The sequence below is a fragment of the Myotis myotis genome, unplaced genomic scaffold (genome assembly GCF_014108235.1).
Source record: "Myotis myotis isolate mMyoMyo1 unplaced genomic scaffold, mMyoMyo1.p scaffold_m19_p_19, whole genome shotgun sequence".
NCBI classification, from domain to species: Eukaryota; Metazoa; Chordata; class Mammalia; order Chiroptera; family Vespertilionidae; genus Myotis; species Myotis myotis.
The window spans coordinates 42,295,694-42,317,657 of record NW_023416323.1 but is presented as its reverse complement, the minus strand read 5'-3'; the positions used below and the strand labels follow the sequence as shown (position 1 = coordinate 42,317,657).

General features: G+C 53.3%; 1 protein-coding gene across 4 annotated transcripts in view; it reads left to right on the top strand.

The window, feature by feature from the left end:
- Positions 1-6,304, top strand: part of PHKB (phosphorylase kinase regulatory subunit beta) — a 66,236-nt gene extending 59,932 nt beyond the window's left edge. For all 4 annotated transcript variants that reach the window (XM_036345059.1, XM_036345060.1, XM_036345061.1 and 1 more), the window contains 5 exons: positions 1,228-1,362; positions 2,185-2,314; positions 3,476-3,583; positions 4,700-4,840; positions 5,601-6,304. In XM_036345059.1, coding sequence (XP_036200952.1) covers positions 1,228-1,362; positions 2,185-2,314; positions 3,476-3,583; positions 4,700-4,840; positions 5,601-5,738 — 652 coding nt within the window. In that variant the 3' untranslated portion in view covers positions 5,739-6,304. The remainder of the gene's footprint in view (positions 1-1,227; positions 1,363-2,184; positions 2,315-3,475; positions 3,584-4,699; positions 4,841-5,600) is intronic.
- The last annotated feature ends 15,660 nt before the right edge of the window (positions 6,305-21,964 follow it).

Here is a 21,964-nt window from a genome sequence, read left to right as displayed (position 1 = left end):
CGGTGCACACAACGTGCTCCCAGCCTCCCGCCAGAGTGTTTGGGAGGAAAAGCTCATCCCCAGGCCCATCCAGGAGCGGGTCCCCTCCCACCCCCTCCACGTGCCTGGGCGTCCTTGTCCCCCAGTCAAACCCGAGCCTTAGGAAGGCTGAGCTGTCAGCCGAGCGCATCTGCCGCTTTCCCAGCTGCTCGTCAGGGTCTTCAGACAGGAAGGGCCGTGCGCCGGGTCCATGTCCCCGGCCGGCGGGGGAGGGTGACCGTCTTCCGACTGTCCCTTCCCCCGAGAGAACTTGCGCCACCCGGGAGGACGCACCCCGTTGCTCTGAAACCAGCTGTGGCAGAAAGAAGGACTTGAACCTTGGGGTCCTTCCCCCCATGCTTTCCTCTCCATACCTGCGACAGCGTGGGGGCTGGCTTTCTGGGACGAGTATCAACAGGAAGTAATGGCACTTGGGTGTAGGAACCGCGCCACTGGAAACCCTCCCGGGTGATGGGGGCTGTCCTGGGCGTGGCTCCCCAGGTGACGCACAGGACCCGCTGGGGAAGCTCATTCCCTGCCTCTCCCTAATGGTGTGTGCAGCTGCTTCCCTCGGGCACCGTGTTCTTTCCAGACTTTTCCTTGGTTTGCAAACCTAGTTTATCTCAGTTCTTTCCTCAGGATACGATAAGTGAACAAAATGAGATAAAACTGTAAACACACTTAGAAAAGCTTCTCAGCCCCGGCCGGCGTGGCTCAGGGGTTGAGTGTCGACCCATGAACCAGGAGGTCAGGGTTTGATTCCGGGTCAGGGCACAGGCCCGGGTTGCGGCTCCATCCCCAGTGTGGGGCGTGCAGGAGGCAGCCGGTCCATGACTCTCATCACTGATGTTTCTATCCCTCTCTCCCTTCCTCTCTGAAATCCATAAAAACATAATAAATAAATAAAAAAGGACAGTGTGACAGCTGTTCGTGTGGTGTCCTGTCGTGCCCAGTGGATGGGATCTCATTTGGCAAGATCCCGAGTTCTAACCAGTTTTCACATTTACTGCCTGACCTCGTCTGCAAGCACAGGCCGCGCGTTCCACGGTCAGATCCCGTCACGTAACCCTGATGGGAGTCGGTCTCTGGGCTCAGGAAGTTGAGAGGCCTCGTCTCCGCCCCGGGTGGGCGGTGCTGAGAAGGGCACTGAGCCAGAAGCCCGGGCGACTGGTCCCGGTTATGGATGCGCTCTTCCCTGTGTTGTCGCAGGTGGATCATCCACGCCATGGAGTACGAGCTGCAGATCCGGGCCGGGGACCAGCCTGCCGTGGACCTGTACCAGCTGTCGCCCAGCGCCGTCAAACAGCTCCTCATGGACATTCTCCAGCCGCAGCAGAACGGACGGTAACGAGGCCCTTGGCCCCCCACAGGCCCCCTGGTCCACAGTCACTCATGTTTGATGCGCGTGTGAATGAAGATGTTGATAAGAAGTAAACCACCGCAGTCGCAGGGACAGTGCAGAGATGCGAATCAAACTGTCTGTCTTCAGCCGCCATTCGGTGCTGATTTGACTTGATACACTTTTCAGGTGTAGTTCATGAACGCTCCTTCATTTTCATTATTCTGTGCAGAACATAGCACCTTCCTGCCTCGTCATCCCTTTCTGAGCCTTTGCAGCGCTCCCCCCCACCCGTCCCCCCCCCCCCCCCCCCCCCGCTGGCACCAAGGCCTGGTTGGGTAACGTGAAGCAGGTGGCCCGTTCTCTGCCTCCTTAAGTAGACGGCGCACCTCTCCAGGCTGAACCGTCCATAGACTTGACTTGTGCGGAGGTTAGAATAAGGGCAAAGCGAACACTCGTGATTGCACTGAATTGAAGAACATTTTTATAACAAAAGGCTTTCCTATGATTATTAAAGCTGCTCCTATGTTTTTAAGTGAAACTGCTTTGGATATTAGAGTCATGTGATCACAGGGTGAGATTTTTAATTTTGGAACTTGCTAGTGAATACTGTTCTGCCTGTTACATTTCTTAAAGGCTGGGGATTTTCTCCTTTCCTGCGAGCTTTTCCCTCTGAAAGATTCAGTCACCTCGAACATGGGCTGGAGTCTGCATCGCGGGCGGGCGGCTCCCATGGCTCCCCTCTAGGAGGGCCGGCCGTGCTGGACCGGGCTTCCTGCCAGGGCGCGCTGGCGTCTCCGCTCTGAGGCCTTCTCCTCTGGTTGCAGATCTTGGCTGAACAGGCGTCAGATCAACGGGTCTCTGAACAGAACGCCCGCCGGGTTCTACGACCGCGTGTGGCAGATCCTGGAGCGCACGCCCAACGGCATCATTGTCGCGGGGAAGCACCTGCCGCAGGTACCGCCGCGTGACCGTTGGTGAGGGGCTGTGAAGGGGCCTGAGCCGGGCCCGTGTGCCCTCTGCATGGCAGCGCCTTTCCGTGTGTCCCAGGCCCTAGGGGGAGAGCGACGCTGGGAGGACAGCCTTCCAGCAAACAGCACTCGTAGAGCCAGGCTCTGTAGAGTGCACCGAGCCGAAAAGGGAAAGGGGCTCGGGTGGAAAATGCATCCAGTGCGACGAGGAGACTTTTCTCCTATTTCCTCCCTCGAATGCGACACCCCGCCCCCTTTAAGCACGCCTAGAAATGGGGCAGTAGCGGCAGGTGGGGCTGCCTGCCGACGGGCGCACGGAATGCAGGGCGGGCCTTGCACAGGCGGACAGTGTGCTTCCTTCCCCTGAAAGGGGGCGCTCCCGCGGGCCCCCTGGGGAGTGAGAGATGCACATAGTGGTGAGGCTGAGGGGCGTTCTCGGGAAGTAGGTAGGAAAGTGTGACTCGCCCTCTGCCCCCCAGGATGCCGGGGACTCCGCCTGCCCCCACTCTCGGAGCCACACTCAGAGCCCCTTCCGCCCAGGCCCAGCTCACTTCCTGCTCTCAGTTGCTTGTGAAAAGTGCCCGGCCCACGGGCAATCCTCTCTCTATAAATGACACGTGAAGGGCAGAGACAACCCCTTCCTTTGGCTTGTTTGTGTGGCTTGCCTTCCCCGCACACAGCGCCGTCCTTGCTGATTTGGTGCATTTTTGCGCCGCCGGGTCAGGCAGGACTCGCCGCAGAGACGAGGTAAACTCCACGGCGAGGACTGACGTGGCGTCTGCCGCGCATTCCATGTTGTAAGGCCCGTCACCGTGTTCTGTACGCGGTTCCGCCCACGGCTGAGCAGAGCCTGGCGTGCACTCCACGCGCCGTCTCGGCTCCTGACTGTCCCCTCGTGTGCGGACGTGGTTTCCTAGTCTAGTCCCTTCCCCTAAACACACCGCTGAGGCGACGATGGCTCCTGAAAACGGAGGTTAGTTCTCACAGCGCCGGCGGGGTTCGCCGTTCGACATGAGACGGAGCCCTAGAGCTGGGGAGCTCTCGGGGTTTGTAGGGACCGAAAGGGGTTCTCGGGGAGCGAGTGGAGCTCCTCGTGGTAGAGCCAGGTCCTCCCCACGCAGCGGTGACGCTGGGCTCTCTGTTCCAGCAACCGACCCTGTCGGACATGACCATGTACGAGATGAACTTCTCGCTCCTCGTGGAGGACATGCTGGGCAACATCGACCAGCCCAAGTACAGGCAGATCATCGTGGAGGTGCGTGGGCGCGTGGCCTGCTGGCGGGCGCTTTCTCTTTCTCCCTGAAAACCGGGCAGAGACGGGCCAGGAGACCAGAGCTTCCCACCTGCCTGGCCCCCACCCCCGCCCCCCACTGGGTCCTGAAGAGGACAGAGCCCTGACCTCTGACCCGAGCCGAGGCATAGGAACAATTCCCATGTCCCACGTCCTTGGGCAGAAGGATGTCCAGCTTTGTCACTCTGGCCCTCAACAGCAAGTGCATCGTAGAGAGCGAGCACCTTGTCTGTTTTTTAAAATATGTTTTTATTAATTTCAGAGAGGAAGGGAGAGGGGGAGAGTGCATTTTTAACAACATGACAATCCCTGGAGAAACTGCTGTGGGGTCACGGATTTATACTCATTTGGGCCCTAACCAGTTTGGCTCAGTTGATAGAGCGTCGGCCTGTGGACTGAAGAGTCCCAGGTTCGATTCCGGTCAAGGGCATGTACCTTGGTTGCGGGCACATCCCCAGTAGGGAGTGTGCAGGAGGCAGCTGATCGATGTTTCTCTCTCATCGATGTTTCTAACTCTCTATCCATCTCCCTTCCTCTCTGTAAAAATCAATAAAATATATAAAAAAAATAAAAATATAGTCATTTGGGTGCTGGGCTCTGAGTCACGTGATCGTGAGCCTCCATCCACAGTCTCCACGGACTTACCCGCTGCCTCTGGCTTTGTTGCCTCCCATGTCCTCTGGGAGCTCCCGCAGACGCTGATGTTGGTGTCTGGCCGACAAGGATTACTGCCCAGCGGCCAGGAGAGTTCAGACACAGGGGGAGGGGGGACGGGGAGGGGGCGGGGGTTGGGCACTAGCCGTAGACAGGGTGGGACAGTCATCTCCGAGTCTCTAGCTTTTCTTAACGACTGAACATCTCAGCGTGGCTACAGGGACCCACAGTGAAGAGCACTGTCATTCCCAGTAGGACGCAGGCTGCTGATTTGCAAGGTTCGGAAGGTTCCAGCCACAGCGAGCCTAGGCCCATCGCTGTACAGGGCGCACGGGGGCCGCAGGGCCATCCTGGCTGGGAAGGGGTGAACCCGCCAGCCTGTGCCACCTCCGGCCACTCACCTGGCCTCACTGTCGTCTCTCCCAGCTGCTCATGGTCGTGTCCGTTGTCCTGGAAAGGAACCCCGAGCTCGAGTTTCAGGACAAAGTCGACCTGGACAAACTGGTGAAAGAAGCATTTCAGGAATTTCAGAAAGACGAGAGTCAACTCAAGGGCGTTGAAAATCAAGTGAGTAAATAGCTTTTCGTAGATTTTTTTCCTGCCTCAATTCTTCAAACTATCCCAACCTCTTACTGCGTAACTGGCAGATTCCCAGATGGCACAAGGGAGAACTTGGGGTGGGGAGGGGCAGGAGGTCTGACTTGCCTGAGGAATTCAGGCTACTTTATATTTAATTAGGAGTCAATTCCACCATGAAGTTCTGTGGAAAGAAACCTGGGAATTTCCTGCACAGAGGCAGCGGGTCAAGCGTGCTTTACAGAGAGGAGCCCGGGCCCCAGGAGGCTGCAGGATTCCACCCTGTAGGGAGGGGTGTGGGCCAAGGTCTGCGGGCGCCGTGTGCGCCCCCTACAGGCTCTGTCACATTCATGCCCAGCTGTCAGGAGGCCTAAGTAAACAAGCACTGTCAGCCCAGAGGAGAATCGGAAAATGTCCGTCTTGTTTTGTTTGCTGAGAAGACGCCGCAGGACCGGGAAAGGGAAGCTCTCGGCGGCGTGTTCCAGGAGGGAACCCTGAGAATGACCTCCCGGGGCCGGCACTCACGTCGCCCGTCAGAGCGGAAGGGAGAGGGAAAGAGAGACATCAGTGAGGAGAGAGTCATGGGTGGGCTGCCTCCTGCACGCCCCGCACTGGGGACCGAGTCTGCAACCCCGTCAGGGCCCTTAGGACCGCCTAGTGCGGAAGTCAGCACTCCACCACTGAGCATGCCAGCTGGCCTGCCACCTCTGCACCAGGCAGAAAATCCAACGCACCTCCCTTTCCTTCCCAGGACGACATGACTTCCTTTTACAACACGCCCCCGCTGGGCCGGCGCGGGACCTGCAGCTACCTGACCAAGGTGGTGATGAACCTGCTGCTGGCCGGCGAGGTCAAGCCTGGCGGCGAGGACCCGTGTCTGGTCAGCTAGTGAGGAGGCGCGGGGGGCCCTGGGGACATGCGTTCGAGGAGCGGGTTCCGTTCTGCCTGGACGTGGAGTCCAGGCGGCCACTGCCGAGTGCACTGACCCCGCTAGGGCGGCGCTGCCCGCCTCCCACAGGGACTGGGCCTCTTGCTGCCACCGCCAAGCGAATGGTAGGACAGGCTGTCAGGCCAGCTAGCCGTGACCTTTACCGAGCAGTAGGAATAGTAGACGATGGCAGGGTCACCGCTGCATGTTCTGTGATCAGCTGCTCATCAGAAGTTATCCTCGCTTCCCCACTTGCCGCCACTGAAGTGCATGTGCCACGCGGCGCGCTGGGACGAGCGCGGCTGGAGCAGCGCTGTTCAGGGGCGCCACGCTGCCCGGATTCAAATGCATCGTCACGCGCGTCGGCCAGCTGACGTGTTGATGTCCGGAAGCTGTAGTATTGGTAACGTTGTAGGACACAGAGCTGCTCTGCAGTTTTTACCTTGGAAACGTGACGATGGTTTTGTATTTGTCGCACCTGTAGCGGTTGGACTAAAATACAGTAATAAATCTGATCAAACGTGTAAGACTTGTCTATTTGTATTGCAAACACCGATATGCCTGATGAAACATTTTCGTTGAGTTCTTACTAAAGAGAGGGCGTGTGTAAGATTATTGAGAGGTATGGGTGGTTTACCTGGTCTGTCGATGAATGCCCAAGGACAGTGCCACCCAAGCATAGAACACACACTCCACTGTCGTGGGCTCTGGTGTGAGGCCACCGCTTACAGGTGGAGCGTACGCCTTTGGGGGCCCGGCACCCAGTGAGGGCTAAATAGGTAGGGTGTCTCCACTCACTACCCACTAGGGCGCCGAGCTGGCACAGAAGCCGAATACATGCTTGCTGACTGACAGAAGAGAGCGGGTAATAAATATGGACTGCGAATGGGGATCTTCCCAAAGGGAGCTGGAACTGCCTGCTTGCCTGGAACGGGCTGAGCGGAGGGTTTCATAGAGGAGTGTGCGGGGAGCTGGAGAGACGCGCTAAGCCCCGCCGTGTGTATCGCACGGGGACAATGGAGGGAAAGACATCCTCAGCTCCCTGCTGACGACGCTGATGAACGGCTTGTCGTTCGAAAGCAAGAGCTGAGGACTCCAATTCGCTTTGCAAAAATAGCTTTGTAGTCGCGTTCTGGAGCTGGAAGCTTTTACGCAAATTAATAACAAGCGATTTTTCAGCTTCTGTGGAGAGAGGTGTGCGCAGCCAGGACTCCCGCGTCAGCAGCTGGAGGTTCTCGCGGTGCGGGAAGGGCAGCGCCACTCATTCTCCCTGGACGGAGGGTGATCCCAGCCGGGTTCCTGCCGCTCTGCGCCCAGGGCCCCACATCCTTGAGGGCGTTCAGTTGGCCACTGTTTGGTTAAAACACCTGATGCCGGTGAGACTGTCTCAGCTTCTGTAGCTAAGAGGGGGCCCAGGGCCGCAGGGCACCTCTGCTTCACGCAGGAACCAGCGCTCCCCCAGGTCTCTCGGGGCCCCCCTCCCCCAGTGGCTGCCCGAGGGAAACCAGTCCTGACCCACCACCTGCAGGGGGCACCGTGCAGAGAACTCGGGTGACACAAGGAAGGTTGGAAGAGCCCGGGACTTGAATGTGCCGTGGGCTGTGTCTGAAGGATGCTGGGAACCGAGCAGGCCTCTCTGCAGCTTCTCCATCACCCGGGTCTGAACAGAAGCCTTTGCTGTGCACATGCGTGGCACCGAGGCACCAGGGGGCCTCACTCATATGTGCACATGCGTGGCACTGAGGCACCGGGGGCCTCACTCATATGTGCACATGCGTGGCACCGAGGCACCGGGGGGCCTCACTCATATGTGCACATGCGTGGCACTGAGGCACCGGGGGCCTCACTCATATGTGCACATGCGTGGCACCGAGGCACCAGGGGGCCTCACTCATATGTGCACATGCGTGGCACCGGGGGGCCTCACTCATATGTGCACATGCGTGGCACCGAGGCACCGGGGGGCCTCACTCATATGTGCACATGCGTGGCACTGAGGCACCGGGGGGCCTCCCTCATACGTGCACGTCAGATCAAACAGGGACAGCACGGCCTTCCACCTGAGCTCCCTTATGGGCCAGGGGCTCCCGGAATCCGTGTCCTGTGCACCCAGCATCGTGACTCATGACATTTGTCACCTGCTCGAGCCCTTTCCCAGCCACCGCCCCATTCACCTGCACACCCTGAGCCCTGCTCTGGGTGGTGCCCTCCCGCTAGAGCCGTGCCTGTGCCCTGCCAGCCTCACCCCCGCCTGGCACTCTGGAGCCTCACCAAGGGCCGTTGCCCCTGAACTCTGCCGGGGGGGGGCGCCCCAGGGTCCGTGAGTTCTCAGGTCAAGGGCAGCACGGGCAGCTGCTCTCCTCGGCGGCCGCCGTTCTTCCCGGGGCTTCTCACCTGCTTGCAGGCCACGGTGGGCAGTAACCTTGCACAGTGACTCCTGTGTTGTCCTCGGTCCAGGCCTCACCTCTACGCCAGACTCAGTCAACCCCCTGTGTGACGCTCAGTCTAGGCCAGCCGTGGGAAAACTATGGCCCGCGGGCTGGATCCGGCCCGTTTGAAATGAATAAAACTAAAAAAAAAAGACCGTACCCTTTTATGTAATGATGTTTACTTTGAATTTATATTAGTTCACACAAACACTCCATCCATGCTTTTGTTCCGGCCCTCCGGTCCAGTTTAAGAACCCATTGTGGCCCTCGAGTCAAAAAGTTTGCCCACCCCTGGTCTAGACACACTTCACTGTCAACATTCTCAATAGTTGAACCTGGGCCCTGGCCGGTTTGGCTCAGTGGATAGAGCATCGGCCATGGACTGAAGGTTCCTGGGTTCAACTCCAGTCAAGGGCACATGCCCGGGTTGTGGGCTCGATCTCCAGTAGGGGCTGTGCAGGAGGCAGCCGGCCCATAATTCTTTCTCTTTCTTCATCTCCCTTTGTCTCTGAAATTAATAAAAACATACTTTTTAAAAAATAGTTGAACTTGGAATGACCTCGCTCTCAACTCCTAAAATCTTGGTTCTCTTCCAGTTTCCCTGCATCATATGTGGGAGTCATCACTCCCACCATCAATCAATGACTAAGGTCTTTCAGTTCAGGTCCCAACAAATCCTGACTCAGCTCCCAGCTCTCACTTCCATGGCCAACACCCCGATGCAGGCCCCCCGCGCCCACGCACCCTGCGGCTGGACCTCTGTGGGGGCTCCTGACCGCCTTCCTCTTCGCTTGGCCGCCCTCCCACCGGCCCAGCATCCGCTGGAGACGGATTTTTGACATGAAAATCTGAGCATGAGGTGGTGGTGGTTGTGGCGAGCAGGGAGACTTGAAACCTTTTTTTTTTGTTTTTTTAAGAAAGCAACTGTCCTGAAATAAAATCCAAAACTCTTTCCGCAGTTCCTGATTCCCCACGAAGCCCTGGCGCCTGCTTCCCCGCCTCCGCTCTTCCCGCCCGGCTCTCCCGCTCATTCTCCAGCTCTCAGCGCCGATGCCTTTGCAGGGAGCCTTCCTGCAGCCGAGACCAGAGCGCCTCATGCCCCGCGCTGCCTTCTTTCAAGGGAGAAGAATGGCCCCACGGTGGCTGGATCCCGGTGTCCTCGGGCCACCTTTACGGTAATGACAATGTCCCGAAGTTGATTGCGGTGATGGTTGAACACCGTCGTGAATAGGTGAAAAGCCGGTGACTTGTCTACTTGAAATGGGCGGCTTCTGGCGTGATCCGTCCCAAGGAAGGTCTCTTAGGAAAGACAGCCTGGCGTCTGGTCGCTCTTGTCTCGCTGTAACACTTGGGGCTGTTTCTATGGGAGCTCAGCTGCCCTGGGTGTCCAGCTCAGCAAAGGGTGTCCTTTGTTGTTTAATGTTTTTGTTTTTCTGTGTTTGTAGACCCTTCAGTAGGGCAGGACTTCGCTTCTCATGAGCTACAGCTGTGAGGACACCCGCCTGTTTTTCATGCCGTCACAAGGGAGGGTCCCATTAATTCCCGTACACTGCAGCGGGTCCCTTCCTAACAGTTATTCCTCTACGGCTGCCCCGATTCTCACCCCAGGTCCCCCCGATCGTGGCCTGTGGGCCCCTATGGAAGTCAGTGAGCCTTCCCAGGCCACAGGGGGGGCTCCCTTGTAAGTGAGGAAGGAAGACGGTGAGATGACCCCAGTCTCCCATTCCGTCCTGTGTCTCTTGGCTCCGATTTCACGTCTGCGCGGTGCTCGCGTGCATACGTCCTTTTTCTTCCTTCCGGCTGCTCTTTCCTCTTTTCAGTTTCCCTGTGGCCTGGCGAGCCCTGAGCAAGTGGAGACGTCACCTTAACTCGATCCTGAGCTATTTTTTTTGCTCACTTTGCTACCGGACGTTGTCTTTCCCTGAGGCCTCTCCAGGAAAAAGCAGGGGCTGCACCTCCCGGCGTGGCCGTCCTGCTCGTTTCTGCCCCTTTGACGCAGGAAGCTCTGCCTGTGAGGAAGGGCCCAGGCCAGCTGCGCCCCTCACTGGCTTCTCAGGGAGCGGGGGTCGCTGCCACAGAACCTAACCCCCTCTCTGCCACGCACCCAGGTGCTGCAGCTGGCCGCCCGCGGGTCAGCAGAGCGAAATGGGGTCTCACAGCACACCCTGGGTTCGGTTTAACTTGGTCCAGGCGCAGCGTGAAGAACAGTCTTAGTCAAAGGGAGAGCCGTAGGTGAGGAGGGCTCCCCGGTCCTCTCGGTCCCACACCCTCTGCCGCCAGCCCCAGCGTTACCACAGCTTCTCTGATGGAAAAACACGGGGCCAGCTTCCTAGCCTGTCCCTGCGGCCTGAGTGGGCGGTAATTCCGATTTGATTACTGCTTTCACGCCTTCGTGGCAGATGATCTCCAGTTGCTTCTCACCTCCAGCGGCCGGGCGCTGGTTTGGCCGAAGCTCTCAAGCTCCTCCGGCAGGGCGCGAAAGGGGGCGGGGCCAGGGGAAGGAGTACGTGAGTGATGGAGTCGGCTTCCACCCAAGACTGCGTGTCAGGAGCTGCGCTCAGCGCTTGCATGCGCCATGACGCCCTCTGGTCCTCGCTGCCACCTGGTAAGTTAGAGGGGCGTGTCTCCGTCACGGCCCAGGCTGTGTGTGGCGGGGGGGAGGGGCTCAGCAGCTTTGTCAAGGTCATGAAGCGGTAAAATTGGAGTTCAGGCCCAAGTTGGTCAGCTTCCAGAGTCCACAGGCCCAGGCGCGTGTGTGTCCTCGGGCGGAGCTGGATGAAAACCTTGCTTCCTCTGCCCGTTCCCCCGGGGCCACTCGGCGCCTTGGTGGTTAGTCTGTTGAAAGCCTGGGCGTCCTCCTTCCATTTGGTTTCTCCTCCTGGTTTCTCGGGGCTGGTTTCCAGAGGCCTGAGAAATCCGCGGCGTGCTGGGCTGTAGTGAAGACAGCGCGAGGCCCGTGAGCACGTTTCAGGCGGGGGTGGGGCGGGGGAGGGGTGTGTGGTCAGGCTCGGCGGTCTCTGCTGGATGAAGCCCAGAGAGGCTGACTTTAACAACCCGCAGGTGAAACTGCCTCTGTGTGCTGGTCTGTGCTGTGAAGACGATGGGGTTGCATTTGTGTGTGAAAACTAGTGAGGTCTCTGAATGATCACCCCTTAATCTAACTCTATGGGGGGTGCGTCTTAATGAACCCGTCGGCCGGCTCCCTGGCAGTACAGGGAACGCTCCCTGCACGGAATTAAATGATCTCCTGATACATTTTAAATCCGCCCGGTTTCCTCCCGCCCTCGCAGCTGCCCCTCTAACCACGCCGCATGTGCCTAGTTGAATGTTTACTCCTACCACTGCGTTAGTCAGAGCCCAATTGGGGAAAGAAGAAGGAAATATCCTAAAAATCCAACATATTCCCAGCTGAGATGTAAATTACTTTCAGAGTACTTGGCATTTTTGAAAATGTGCTACAATTGTATTGAAAAGGCAAATGTGCAAAGATAAAGTTTCCCTTCATTTTTGCAAAGAAAGGCTCAGAAACCGTGGGGGCGAGATTATTGTGAGACGTGCACGGCCGGGGGGAAGCAAGGGCCCTTTATCGTGGCGAGAGTCCTGCTTCCAGATGGCAGCCCCAGAAATCTTTCTAAGAATTGCTGTTCAAAGGAACTTATCAAACAGGCTTTGTTGTGTGTGCTGGCTCACCGTCTGGTTGCTCTTGTCTCGCTGTAACACCTGGGGCCGTTTCTATGGGAGCTCACCTGCCCTGGGTGTCCAGCTCAAGCTGGGGCGAAGCAATGACAACACTGACCTACTACCAGCCACCTCCCCTGTCAGGAGACAGGGATGATTCGATAAGACAAATACAGCGTGTGTGTGTGTGTGTATGTGTGTGTGTGTGTATGTGTGTGTAACAGAGAGAGAGAGAGAGAGAGAGAGAGAGAGAGAGAGAGAGAGAGAGAAGACATATCCAGAACATACTTTTAAAGGAGTATCTAATAAACAGGATTATCTCAACAAATAGCCAACAGATGCATGAAAAGATGCTCAGCATCACTAATCACCAGGGAAATGCAAATCAAAACCACGAGATCCCACTTCACACTCGACAGGATGCCTGTCAACAACAAGACAGAAGATGACAAGCGCTGGTGAGAAGACGAAGCGAAGCGGAGTCCTTGTGCACGGTCGGTAGGAATGAAGATTAGTACAGCCATGATGGAGAACAATACGGAGGATGCACACAAAATTTAAAATCAGACCGACCATATGATCCAGCAAGCCCACTTTTGGGTGGCCACCCAAAGGAAATGAAATCAGTATCTCGAAGAGATAACTGCACCCGCATGTTCATTGAGGTATTAGTTGTAGTAGCCAAGCCATGGAAACAGCCTAGTTGCCCATCAACAGATGAATGAATAAAGAATATATAATACTAGAGGCCCGATGCACAAAATTCGTGCAAGAGTAGGCTTTCATAGCCCCGGCGGCATCCAGAAGGTTGTCCAGACTGTTGTTCTGCTGTTTGGCTGTTCAGTAGATTTGCATATTACGCTTTTATTACCATAGATATATCACATGTACACACACACACACATACACACACTGGCATATTATTCGCCCTTACAACAGAAGGAAATCTTGTCATTTGCGACAGCATGGATGAAACTGGAGGATATTATGCTAGGTGAAATGAGCCAGACAAACTCAAAATCTGCACGATCTCACTTATATGTAGAATCTAGTCAAACTCATAGCAGCAGAGAGTGGAGTGGTGGTTGCCAGGGGCTGGGGGAGGGAGTTGGGGAGTGGCAATGCTGCTGGAGGGGTACAGAGTTTCTGTGCCAGGTGAGTAAGATCTGAATATCTGGCACGCAGCCTGGTGGCCGTAGTGAACGACACTGTATCTGATACTTGAAATTTGCGAAGAGGGTAGATATTTAGTGTTCTCACCACACACACACACACACACACGGAAATTATGTGAAGAGATGGATGTTAATTACATTGAGTGTGGTGATCACCTCACAATGTATATCAGAACATTACGCTGCACACCTTAAATACATGCGTCTTAGTGTCAATTATACCGGAACACTCTATAGGTAAATAAAGAGGGTCCTTGAGCTCTTGAAGGCTACTTCATTTCTCCCTCAGCCCTCCCTGACCTGCCTGATCACAGTGACTGTTGTCTGCTGGCCCTGGTAACTCTGGTCCCTGGCTCCGTCTAAGCCACGCCTCTTACATAGCACATTGATCTACCCACCCGCCCCTGTTCTCAGGTTTGTCCCTCTTACCTTCTCAACCACCGTGTTAGCTCCTCGACGGCAGTAACTACAGGGGAGAAGGCTTCTCTGCCCCTTGTCATGCGTCGGACAAAAGTCCACATATATGTCCTGGCGGCCTCACTTTTCGGAGTAAAAAGAAACGTCCTTAGTCTTCTGTTTACCTACAAGTGAGACTGACATAAATCTGGCTTCTCAAAACCCATCCTTTAAACTTGGGGCGGCTTCTTTAACATACGCAGCCCCCTGCCTTCCTCAGAAGCCACAGATGGTCTTCCATTGGGATTACGGTGCTGGTTTGTTCCCTTCTTGGCAAATTCAAGTCAGCTACGAAAGCTAGGGGGAGTTTTCAGAAATCTGGCCTTCATCCTGTGTGACAGGGAGCGAGCTACATGCAGAATAATTTTCTTTTCTGCAAGGCTGCCTGCTGCGGAGTGAGTGAACACCGCCCTCAATTTGTTAGAGGAGGGAGAGGTATCTGTTAAACGCTGACTTCTTTCTTTTGCCATTTAAGCTACACTTTAAACGGACTTTGAAAACTGGCCAGCCGTTATTTTTTGAAACTTTCGTTTTCTTAGGAAGTTTGCAGGAAACCTTAGGACATGTGATGCTGCTATCATTTGGGAAATCACACTCACTTTACAAGATAGACACGCCTGTGACCAGTGGCGTGTAAGGTCAATACTGCTGAGGTGTGGTCCAGATGGTAATTATTTTCTCTCCTCTCATCCCCACCCCTTCCTCTTTGGTGACCCTCAGCTTATTCTCTATATCTATGGGTCTGTTTCTGTTTTGTTTATTCATTTGTGGTGTTTTTATTCTTGCTGTCAGATTCCACATATAGGTAAAATTATATGGTATTTATCTTTCTCTGTACTTAGCATAATACCCTTTAAGTCCATCCATGTTGTTGCAAAGATTTCATTCTTGTTTATTGCTGAATAATATTCCATTTTTATATATACCACATCTTTTTATCTATTTATTGATGGACATCTAGGTTGCCTTAAAATCTTAGCTATTAGTAGTAATGCTCCAATGAATATAGGGGTGCATATATCTTTCTGGATCACTGTTTTTGTTTTCTCCAGATAAGTACCCAGAAGTGGGATTGCTGAATCAAATGGCAGTTCTATTTTTAATTTTTTGAGGAACCTCCGTACAGTTTTTCACAATGGCTGCATCAATTTACATTCCCACCAACAGGGTACGAGGGCTCCCTTTTCTCCACAGCCTTGCTAGCACTTGTTATTTGTTGACTTATTGATAATAGCCATTCTGACAAGTGTGAAGTGATATCTCATTGTGGCTTTAATTTGCATTTCCCTGATGATTACTGATGTTGAACATCTTTTCATATGTCTATTGGCCATCTGTAGATCCTCTTTGGAGAAATCAGGTCTTCTGCCCATTTTAAAATTGGATTGTTCGGGGGTTTTTTGGTGCTAAGATTAATGAGTTCTTTATATATTTTGGATATTAACTCCTTATTGGATATACAATTTGCAAATACTTTTACCATTCGGTAAGTTGTCTTTTTGTTTGATTGGCGGTTTCCTTTGCTGTGCAAAAAGTTTTCAGTTTGATGTAGTCCCATTTGTTTATTTTTCCTCTTGTTTCCCTTGCCCACGGAGACATATCCAAAAAGATATTGCTAAGAACGATGTCAAAGACTTCACTGTCTATGTTTTCTTCTGGGAGTTTTATGGTTCCAGGCTTAACACTTCAGTCTTTAATCCATTTTGAGTTTATTTTTGTTTAGGTGTAAGAAAGTGGTCCAGTTTTGCCAACACCACTTATTGAAGAGACCGTACCCCATTATATATATAAGCCTCTTCTGCTGTAGGTTAATTGACCGCGTAAGTCAGGATTTCTTTCTGGGTTCTCTATTCTGTTCCATTGACCTATAGATCTGATTTTATGCCAATACCATGCTGTTTTGATTATTGTAGCTTTGTAATACAACTTAATATCAGAATCATATGGATATATGGTGTATAATCTTTTCACTGTATTATTTAATTGGTTTAACCTTTTGTTGAGAATTTTTGCATTGATGCCCATCAAATATATTGACTGGTAAATTTTTTTTTTTTTTTTTTTGTAATGTCTTTATCTGGTTTTGGTATCCAGGTAGTACGTGATTCATAAAATGAGTTTGGAAGCATGTCTACCCCTTCCACATTTAGAAATACTTTCAGAAGGGTGGGGATTAACTTCTTGTGTGCGGGATGGTTGTAGGAGCCGAGGGGGCGGCTAAGGCGTCCGGGGCCTGGCCTTCTGAGCCGGGGCAGCCGCAGGTGGAAATCCAAGTGCATCTGGTAATACAGTTGGTCCTCCCTGCTCCCGTGTTCGGGCCAAAATGAGCGCGGGCGGTGTGTCTGGGGACACAGTGTGGACACCTTGCAGGCGCTGAGAGCCCAGGCGGGGCGCTGCCCTGTGGAGGCCGAGAGCGTCATCACCAGGTGCGCACGCCCGTCCATCCTGGACACTTACCGCCGCCCGCTCTCCCGGGTCCCGTCTCCGTCTGCCGCCGCTCCCGTGTGCGGTACCGGAAGCGTCCTCTGTGAGGCCCCCTCTGCGCAGGCTCCTCGCGCCGGGTCCTGGAGCCACTCAGAGCCGCAGGACCTCCCGGCGCCTGAGCACCAACAGGTGCTCGGTCACACAGGCAGGCACTTCCGGCGCACAAACGGGCACTTCCGGTGTACAAGCAGGCACTTCCAGTGCAAAAACGGGCACTTCCGGCGCACAAACGGGAACTTCTGGTGTACAAGCAGGCACTTCCTGCGCAAAAACAGGCACTTGTGCAAAAAAACCAAGCATTTCCTGCACGCAAGCCGGCACTTTTCACACCAAAGCGGGAACTTCCGGTGCACTCGCATTACTTCCGTCCCAGAAACATACTTCCGGCGCACGCACGGGGACTTCAAGCCGGCACTTCTGACCTAAAAGCGGGCACTGTTGGTGCCCAGCGTGCGGGAGCCGGTGCTCCCACTGGAGCCGCAGGCGGACCCGGTGTGGCCCTGCCGCCCCCGCTCCCTCTGTGCCGAGGCCGAGGCCCGCGTGCAGCGCTGAGCCCGCGGACGGGCAGGTAGGCCGAGCCGCATACAGCCGCGCCCTGCGGAGGGGGAGGGTCGGGACCTTGGGGCGCGCGCCGGACTCCCCGACGCTCCCGGTCCCCTGGCTTCTCTGTCCGTCTCTCCCCCATGTTTGTGGTCGGAGGCTGTTCACTGAGCACTCGGTGGTCTCGGGAGGAAGTGCTTCCTGGACGCGCGCGTTTTTTTCGTTTGCTCGTGGGAGAGGCGTCAGCGCCCCCTGCCGCCGCCCCTTGGACCTCCAGCTGGTAATTGCTGCTAAGGCATAAGCGCGGTGTAAGTCTGCACCCACATACTTGACATTATTCAGAACAGGACCCGTTGTTCACATTTAAATTTGGTCTTTGAGTGCAGATCTCAGCGACATTGGGAGGCGATAGAAGAGGATCCCGGGTGGCGGGAGAGCTAGGCAGTGGGTAGGAGGCCACGGTCAGATGCTGGTCACGAGGGACATCTTGCACCACCCCCTCCAGCTGCCCCATTTGGGCACAGCGGCCCCAATATGGCCCATGGCAGGAGCACATTCGACAGGAGGGCCTTGCCATTCTTAATCTTTTTTTGTTCGGCTTAATTGTGTCTCAGAGCTCCCTTTGTTCAGGCCAAGACGTGCTTGGGCCACGTGTCTGGGAACACACTGTGGAGACCTCACAGGCAGGCCCTGGCCCCCGGGGAGAGCCCTGACCTCTGCAGACCTTTGCTGTCCGAGTTGAAATGATCTGTGGCGAATGTCATTTAGCTCTTGCTGGGGTGGAAAAGAAGTTGCATGGACTCCTTCACCCTTGAGGCATCTTTGCTCTTTAACGGAGGAGAGTTTGTCCAATTGCAGACTCACCTGTCTCAGTAATAACGATGATGATAATCCTAGTGCCTGAAGGTGGAGCAGGGGCAGCAGCGATTTCTTCACTAGCTTCATTGATTTCTTCCCGCTCCGACTTACAATGCAAAGCATGAAAATCAGACAAAGACACTCACTCCTGACAGCCCACTGCAGGCAAACCTTTGTGTCTCGGATGCGGCTGTGTGGGTGGGATTAAGTAAACAGCCGCAGCAGTCATCTCTGGGAGCGAAGTCGGGAACCCTGCCAGGACTCTGTCGGGACAGAGTCTTCGAAGGTGCAGAAACGAGGTGAAATGTGAGACTGGTGGGAAGAGGAGACTGCTAATAAGCCAGGTTATGGAGAAGTCTGAGGAGTGGCTTGGGAGCGCGGGCATTTGCTCCCCTGTAATGAGATGTGGGATTATTGGTAAAAACATTTCGCTCTGATTGTTTTAAAGAGAAGAGATGAAATGTTTAATGTGCATTCTGGAGTGTGTCTTCCTTTCACATTTTAAAGGATAATCCTAATGAAACACCTATAATGCATAACAGATCAAGCCATATAGCTTCCCATCGGTGCGTGCAGTTGAGAACAGTGGCACAGATGGAATATATTCAGCTGACGAGGTGAGAGCCAATTTGAGGAGAGAGGAATTGAAGTGCCAAACAGAAGAGTATATGAATACTCCCACCTGGTCCTAGGACTCACCTGCTGACCTTGGTCAAGGTGGTTCATAATACATAGGGCCAAGTGCTGAGTCTGTTTTCGGATGAAAAAGATACCTTAGGGCTCTTCCTTGAGATCAGGGGAAAAATGTGATTGTACTAATGATTAGGAATCCGTGTTGCTCAGTCCAATGGTCCTAGAATGTTGCTTTGAAAGGCCAAGAAAATGTACGTCAGTATTGTGAGAAATGGCTCACCTGTCCTGAATTTCAAATGACGGACTGGGAAACAGAAGCATGGCGAAAATGAGGTTTTTAATAACACTCTTGAGAGCGGGTGTCCATTGTACAGCACACGCGTGGGGCAGGGAACATGCCTGTTTAGTTAGTCCCTCCTCTGGTTCCTCACTGGCTGAGTACTATCTGGTCACTTGTTTCCTAACATGTCGCCTAGGTCTTCCTGTCTCCCCTCGGGCCTTTTAAAATATTGGGCTGAGACCTTTCTAGCTGTTTCCACCTCCCTTTGTTTAGGGGAATCTTCCTGGAAAGTGTGCTATGGGCCACATGCACAGCTCTCCCCCTCTCCCCACCCCCACATCCTGTTTGCTCCGGGGAAATCAGTAACGGCCTGGCCACATGCTGTTTCTTTTCTACGAAGATGAATCGGAGGCATGTTTCTTACAATGTGTATGGTTTAAAATATGAACTCGGCCATGAATAAAGCCTTAAATATTTCTGACCATATTCTTTGATTATAATTCAATGAAATTGGAAGTAAATAATGAAAGGGTGAGTTTAAAAATCTTAATTCTTTGGAAATTAAAAGGACACATTTTTAGAAAACCTGGGATTAGAGAAGGAATTTAAAAGAAACCACAGACAAAAATCAAAAGACCCAACACAGCTGAACTCTTCAAAAGCTAGAGCTTTAAATGTCTTAATTTTTGAAGAAAAAAGACAAAACTATTAAAGGAACAAAATGCTCATCATACAAAGTTAGGAAAAGTAACCAAGTAAGCTAAGAAGAGGGAATTAATAGAGATAAAGGTTGAAATAATGAAACAGAAAAAGAGGCAAGATAAACAAACCCTGAAATTGGTTCCTTTGAAAAAACCAATAAAGCAGAAACATTTGCAAGCCTAATTAAGATGAGACAAGAACAAACATAGGCAAGATTTGAAATGAGCGAGGGGCTATAGCCACGTAGAAATTACAGAAGAATTCCGCATGCAGCTCCAGGACACCCACATTTAAGACCTAAAGGACATAGATGGTCCCTAGCAAAATAGAAACACTGAATTTTTACTCAGGAATTGGAAAACTTGAATAAACAAAATCACAGAAAACACTGGAAGTTTATTGCTTTTTAAGATCATAAAGTCACTGTGTTTAAGTTGATGTGATACTTGTACGGGAATAGACAGAACAAGGACATAGAGGAGGAACTTCAAAGTACAGATGGCCCTGACTAAAATGGTTTGACTTGGAGTTTTTGACTATGATGGGAGGAAAGCAATACCAGTCATGGCAGCGACCTCAGCCCCCAGTCAGCCCTGGGATCATGAGGGTTGATCACGGAAACTCTGGGGTATGCTGTGTCACCAGCACTTTTTTGGGTATTGGGTTCTGTTTTCGCTCCCGCTGTCTACAAAACACCCATCTGTGTCTCCTCCTCCTGGTGAGAAGAGGACTGACAGGTGCTTCTGGACTTACAAAGGTACCTAGGCAAATGTTTGCACCTCAACATACAAGGACAGCCCTGCCCGTGTGGCTCAGTGGTTGAGTCTCGACCTACGAACCGGAAGATCACAGTTCGACTCCCAGGGAGGGCACATGCCCGGGTTTCGGGCTCGATCCCCAGTGTGGGGCGTGCAGGAGGCGGCTGATCAATGATTTTCTGTCATCATTGATGCTTATCTTTCACTCCCTCTCCTTTCCTCTCTGAAGTCAATAAAAATGTATTAAAATATATTAAAAAAACAAAACACACAGGACATTCTACAAGACAAAATCTGGTAAACGGGTGAAGAAGTGGTTTCTCTGTACCGTGGAATTGTGCGCCGCTGTACGAGCGAACAAAGATTGGTGCACTCGGCGTCGGGGACAAACTCACAGCGTCACCGCCGAGTGAAAGAAGCCAAGCACAGAAGTCTATACTGGATGCTTCAGTTTATACAGACGTCAGGAAGACATGTCACGGCCGCGTTCTTTATAACAAAAGGGAGGCAGTCTAAAGGCATCTTCTCGTCGGGGCATCTTCGGAAAGTGCCGTCTGCCACGGTGTCACGCGATTCCATTTACATAAACATCAGTGTTTCTTTATATTTAAAAATCTAGAGAAAAACATGGTGGTAAAACAGTGTTTCTGTGGAGCAAGGCAATTTTGAGTAGACACTGCTTTCTTCAGATTCTGCGGCGTTTGATTTTGTTTTTACAGCAAACACAAATTACTTTATAAACATTATAAACAGCAACATTGTTAAAGTCCCAATTTTGGTATTAACAAGATCTAGGTTGTGTAAAGTTGTTTGCTCCGAGAATTTGCAGGGCTCCAGCATGCATTTAAATGGATGGCATTTTTCCCTGTGGAAAATTTCAGGAGGAAACTACAGTTAAGTTTCCACTTTTACAGATGGAGTAGGAGTGATAGCTTCGCAGCGGAATGGAATTCAAATAATAGAAGCCATTCTTCAGCAGGAAAGATTCAGTCCCCACCCAGACGAAAGATTCAGGCGATGAAACAGGGCCCCTAGGAGCCTTACAATGGCCTCGTGCAATTATGTCCTATTAACAACTTAAAAATGGAGCCGACTGAAGACTTCATGGAGGAGGGGCGGGGGTGAGTGTCAGGGGTTAAGTATGCTCTTCAGCAGGCAGAGAAATGATGTCTTTGGGGACATCGTCTGGCTTCCACTCTGCTCTCAGCACCACCCTCCCGTCCTGTGAGTTACCCAAATAGCAACCAATGTGCCCCTGCGAAGATGTCACACTGCCTTCGCCCATCGGTCTCAGACCTGGCCCCACGTCACGATGCCGGAGTGACACCGACACAGGCATTCCCGCGGAGAGAGAGCCTGGTGGCATAAACATGGCACCAGGACTTCCCCCCGGAGGAGGCAGATGGAGTGTTGGCACCGGATCTGGAAGATTTACCCGGAAACACCAATGTCTTCGAGCAGAATGCTGAGCAGGGCAGGGCGGCACGGAGCTGCCCTGTAACGTGCGCATGGCTTGTTTCCTGTTTCTTTGTTAGGTTTTCTAAGGTTTGCTCACCTCCGGCAAGATTGGATTGTTTTCTTTCTCATCTGAGTCCTGGCTGTTCGTCCTGGCGGGCTGCGTTTCCGTGGGAAGCTGCCATGAGACTGATAAGGGAACTGACTTGTCAAGTTAGTGGCCCCATGGGAGCCACACCAGGGCAGTGTTTCAGCCCTCTCCCTGCCTCTAAATCCAGCCGCCGCAGAGAGGGAAAGTAATCACTGCAAATGGCAGTGAAAACAGAAGTGTAATGAGCTTTAAAAAAACAACCACAAAACAAAAGCCCCAGCTGGGGCCAGAGGCTGCATGGTGGGGTGCTGCTTGCTCCTCCGTCCAGGCCCTGCCCCCACCAGGCGAGGCTCCAAGGCCTGGCTCCCCTGCTTCCTGTGTTTTTTCCCCCGCATGTCCCTGCAGCAGGGTCATTCCCTCCATCGCGGGGAGCCTTCTGTGGGTCCTTTGTGCCCTGCCTGCAGCCTCCTGCAGACTAGCCTCCCTGGTTCTCCCTCCTTCCTCCAGCCCTCTGCCCCCCACAGACAGCACTGCCCTGGTGGGGTTCCTGTGCCCGGGGCTCTGGCACCTGGAAGGGCAGCGCTGCCCTGGCGGGTGGAGGGGAGGACGGGCACACTCCTGGTCCCAGGCTCACTTGCGTCTGCACGG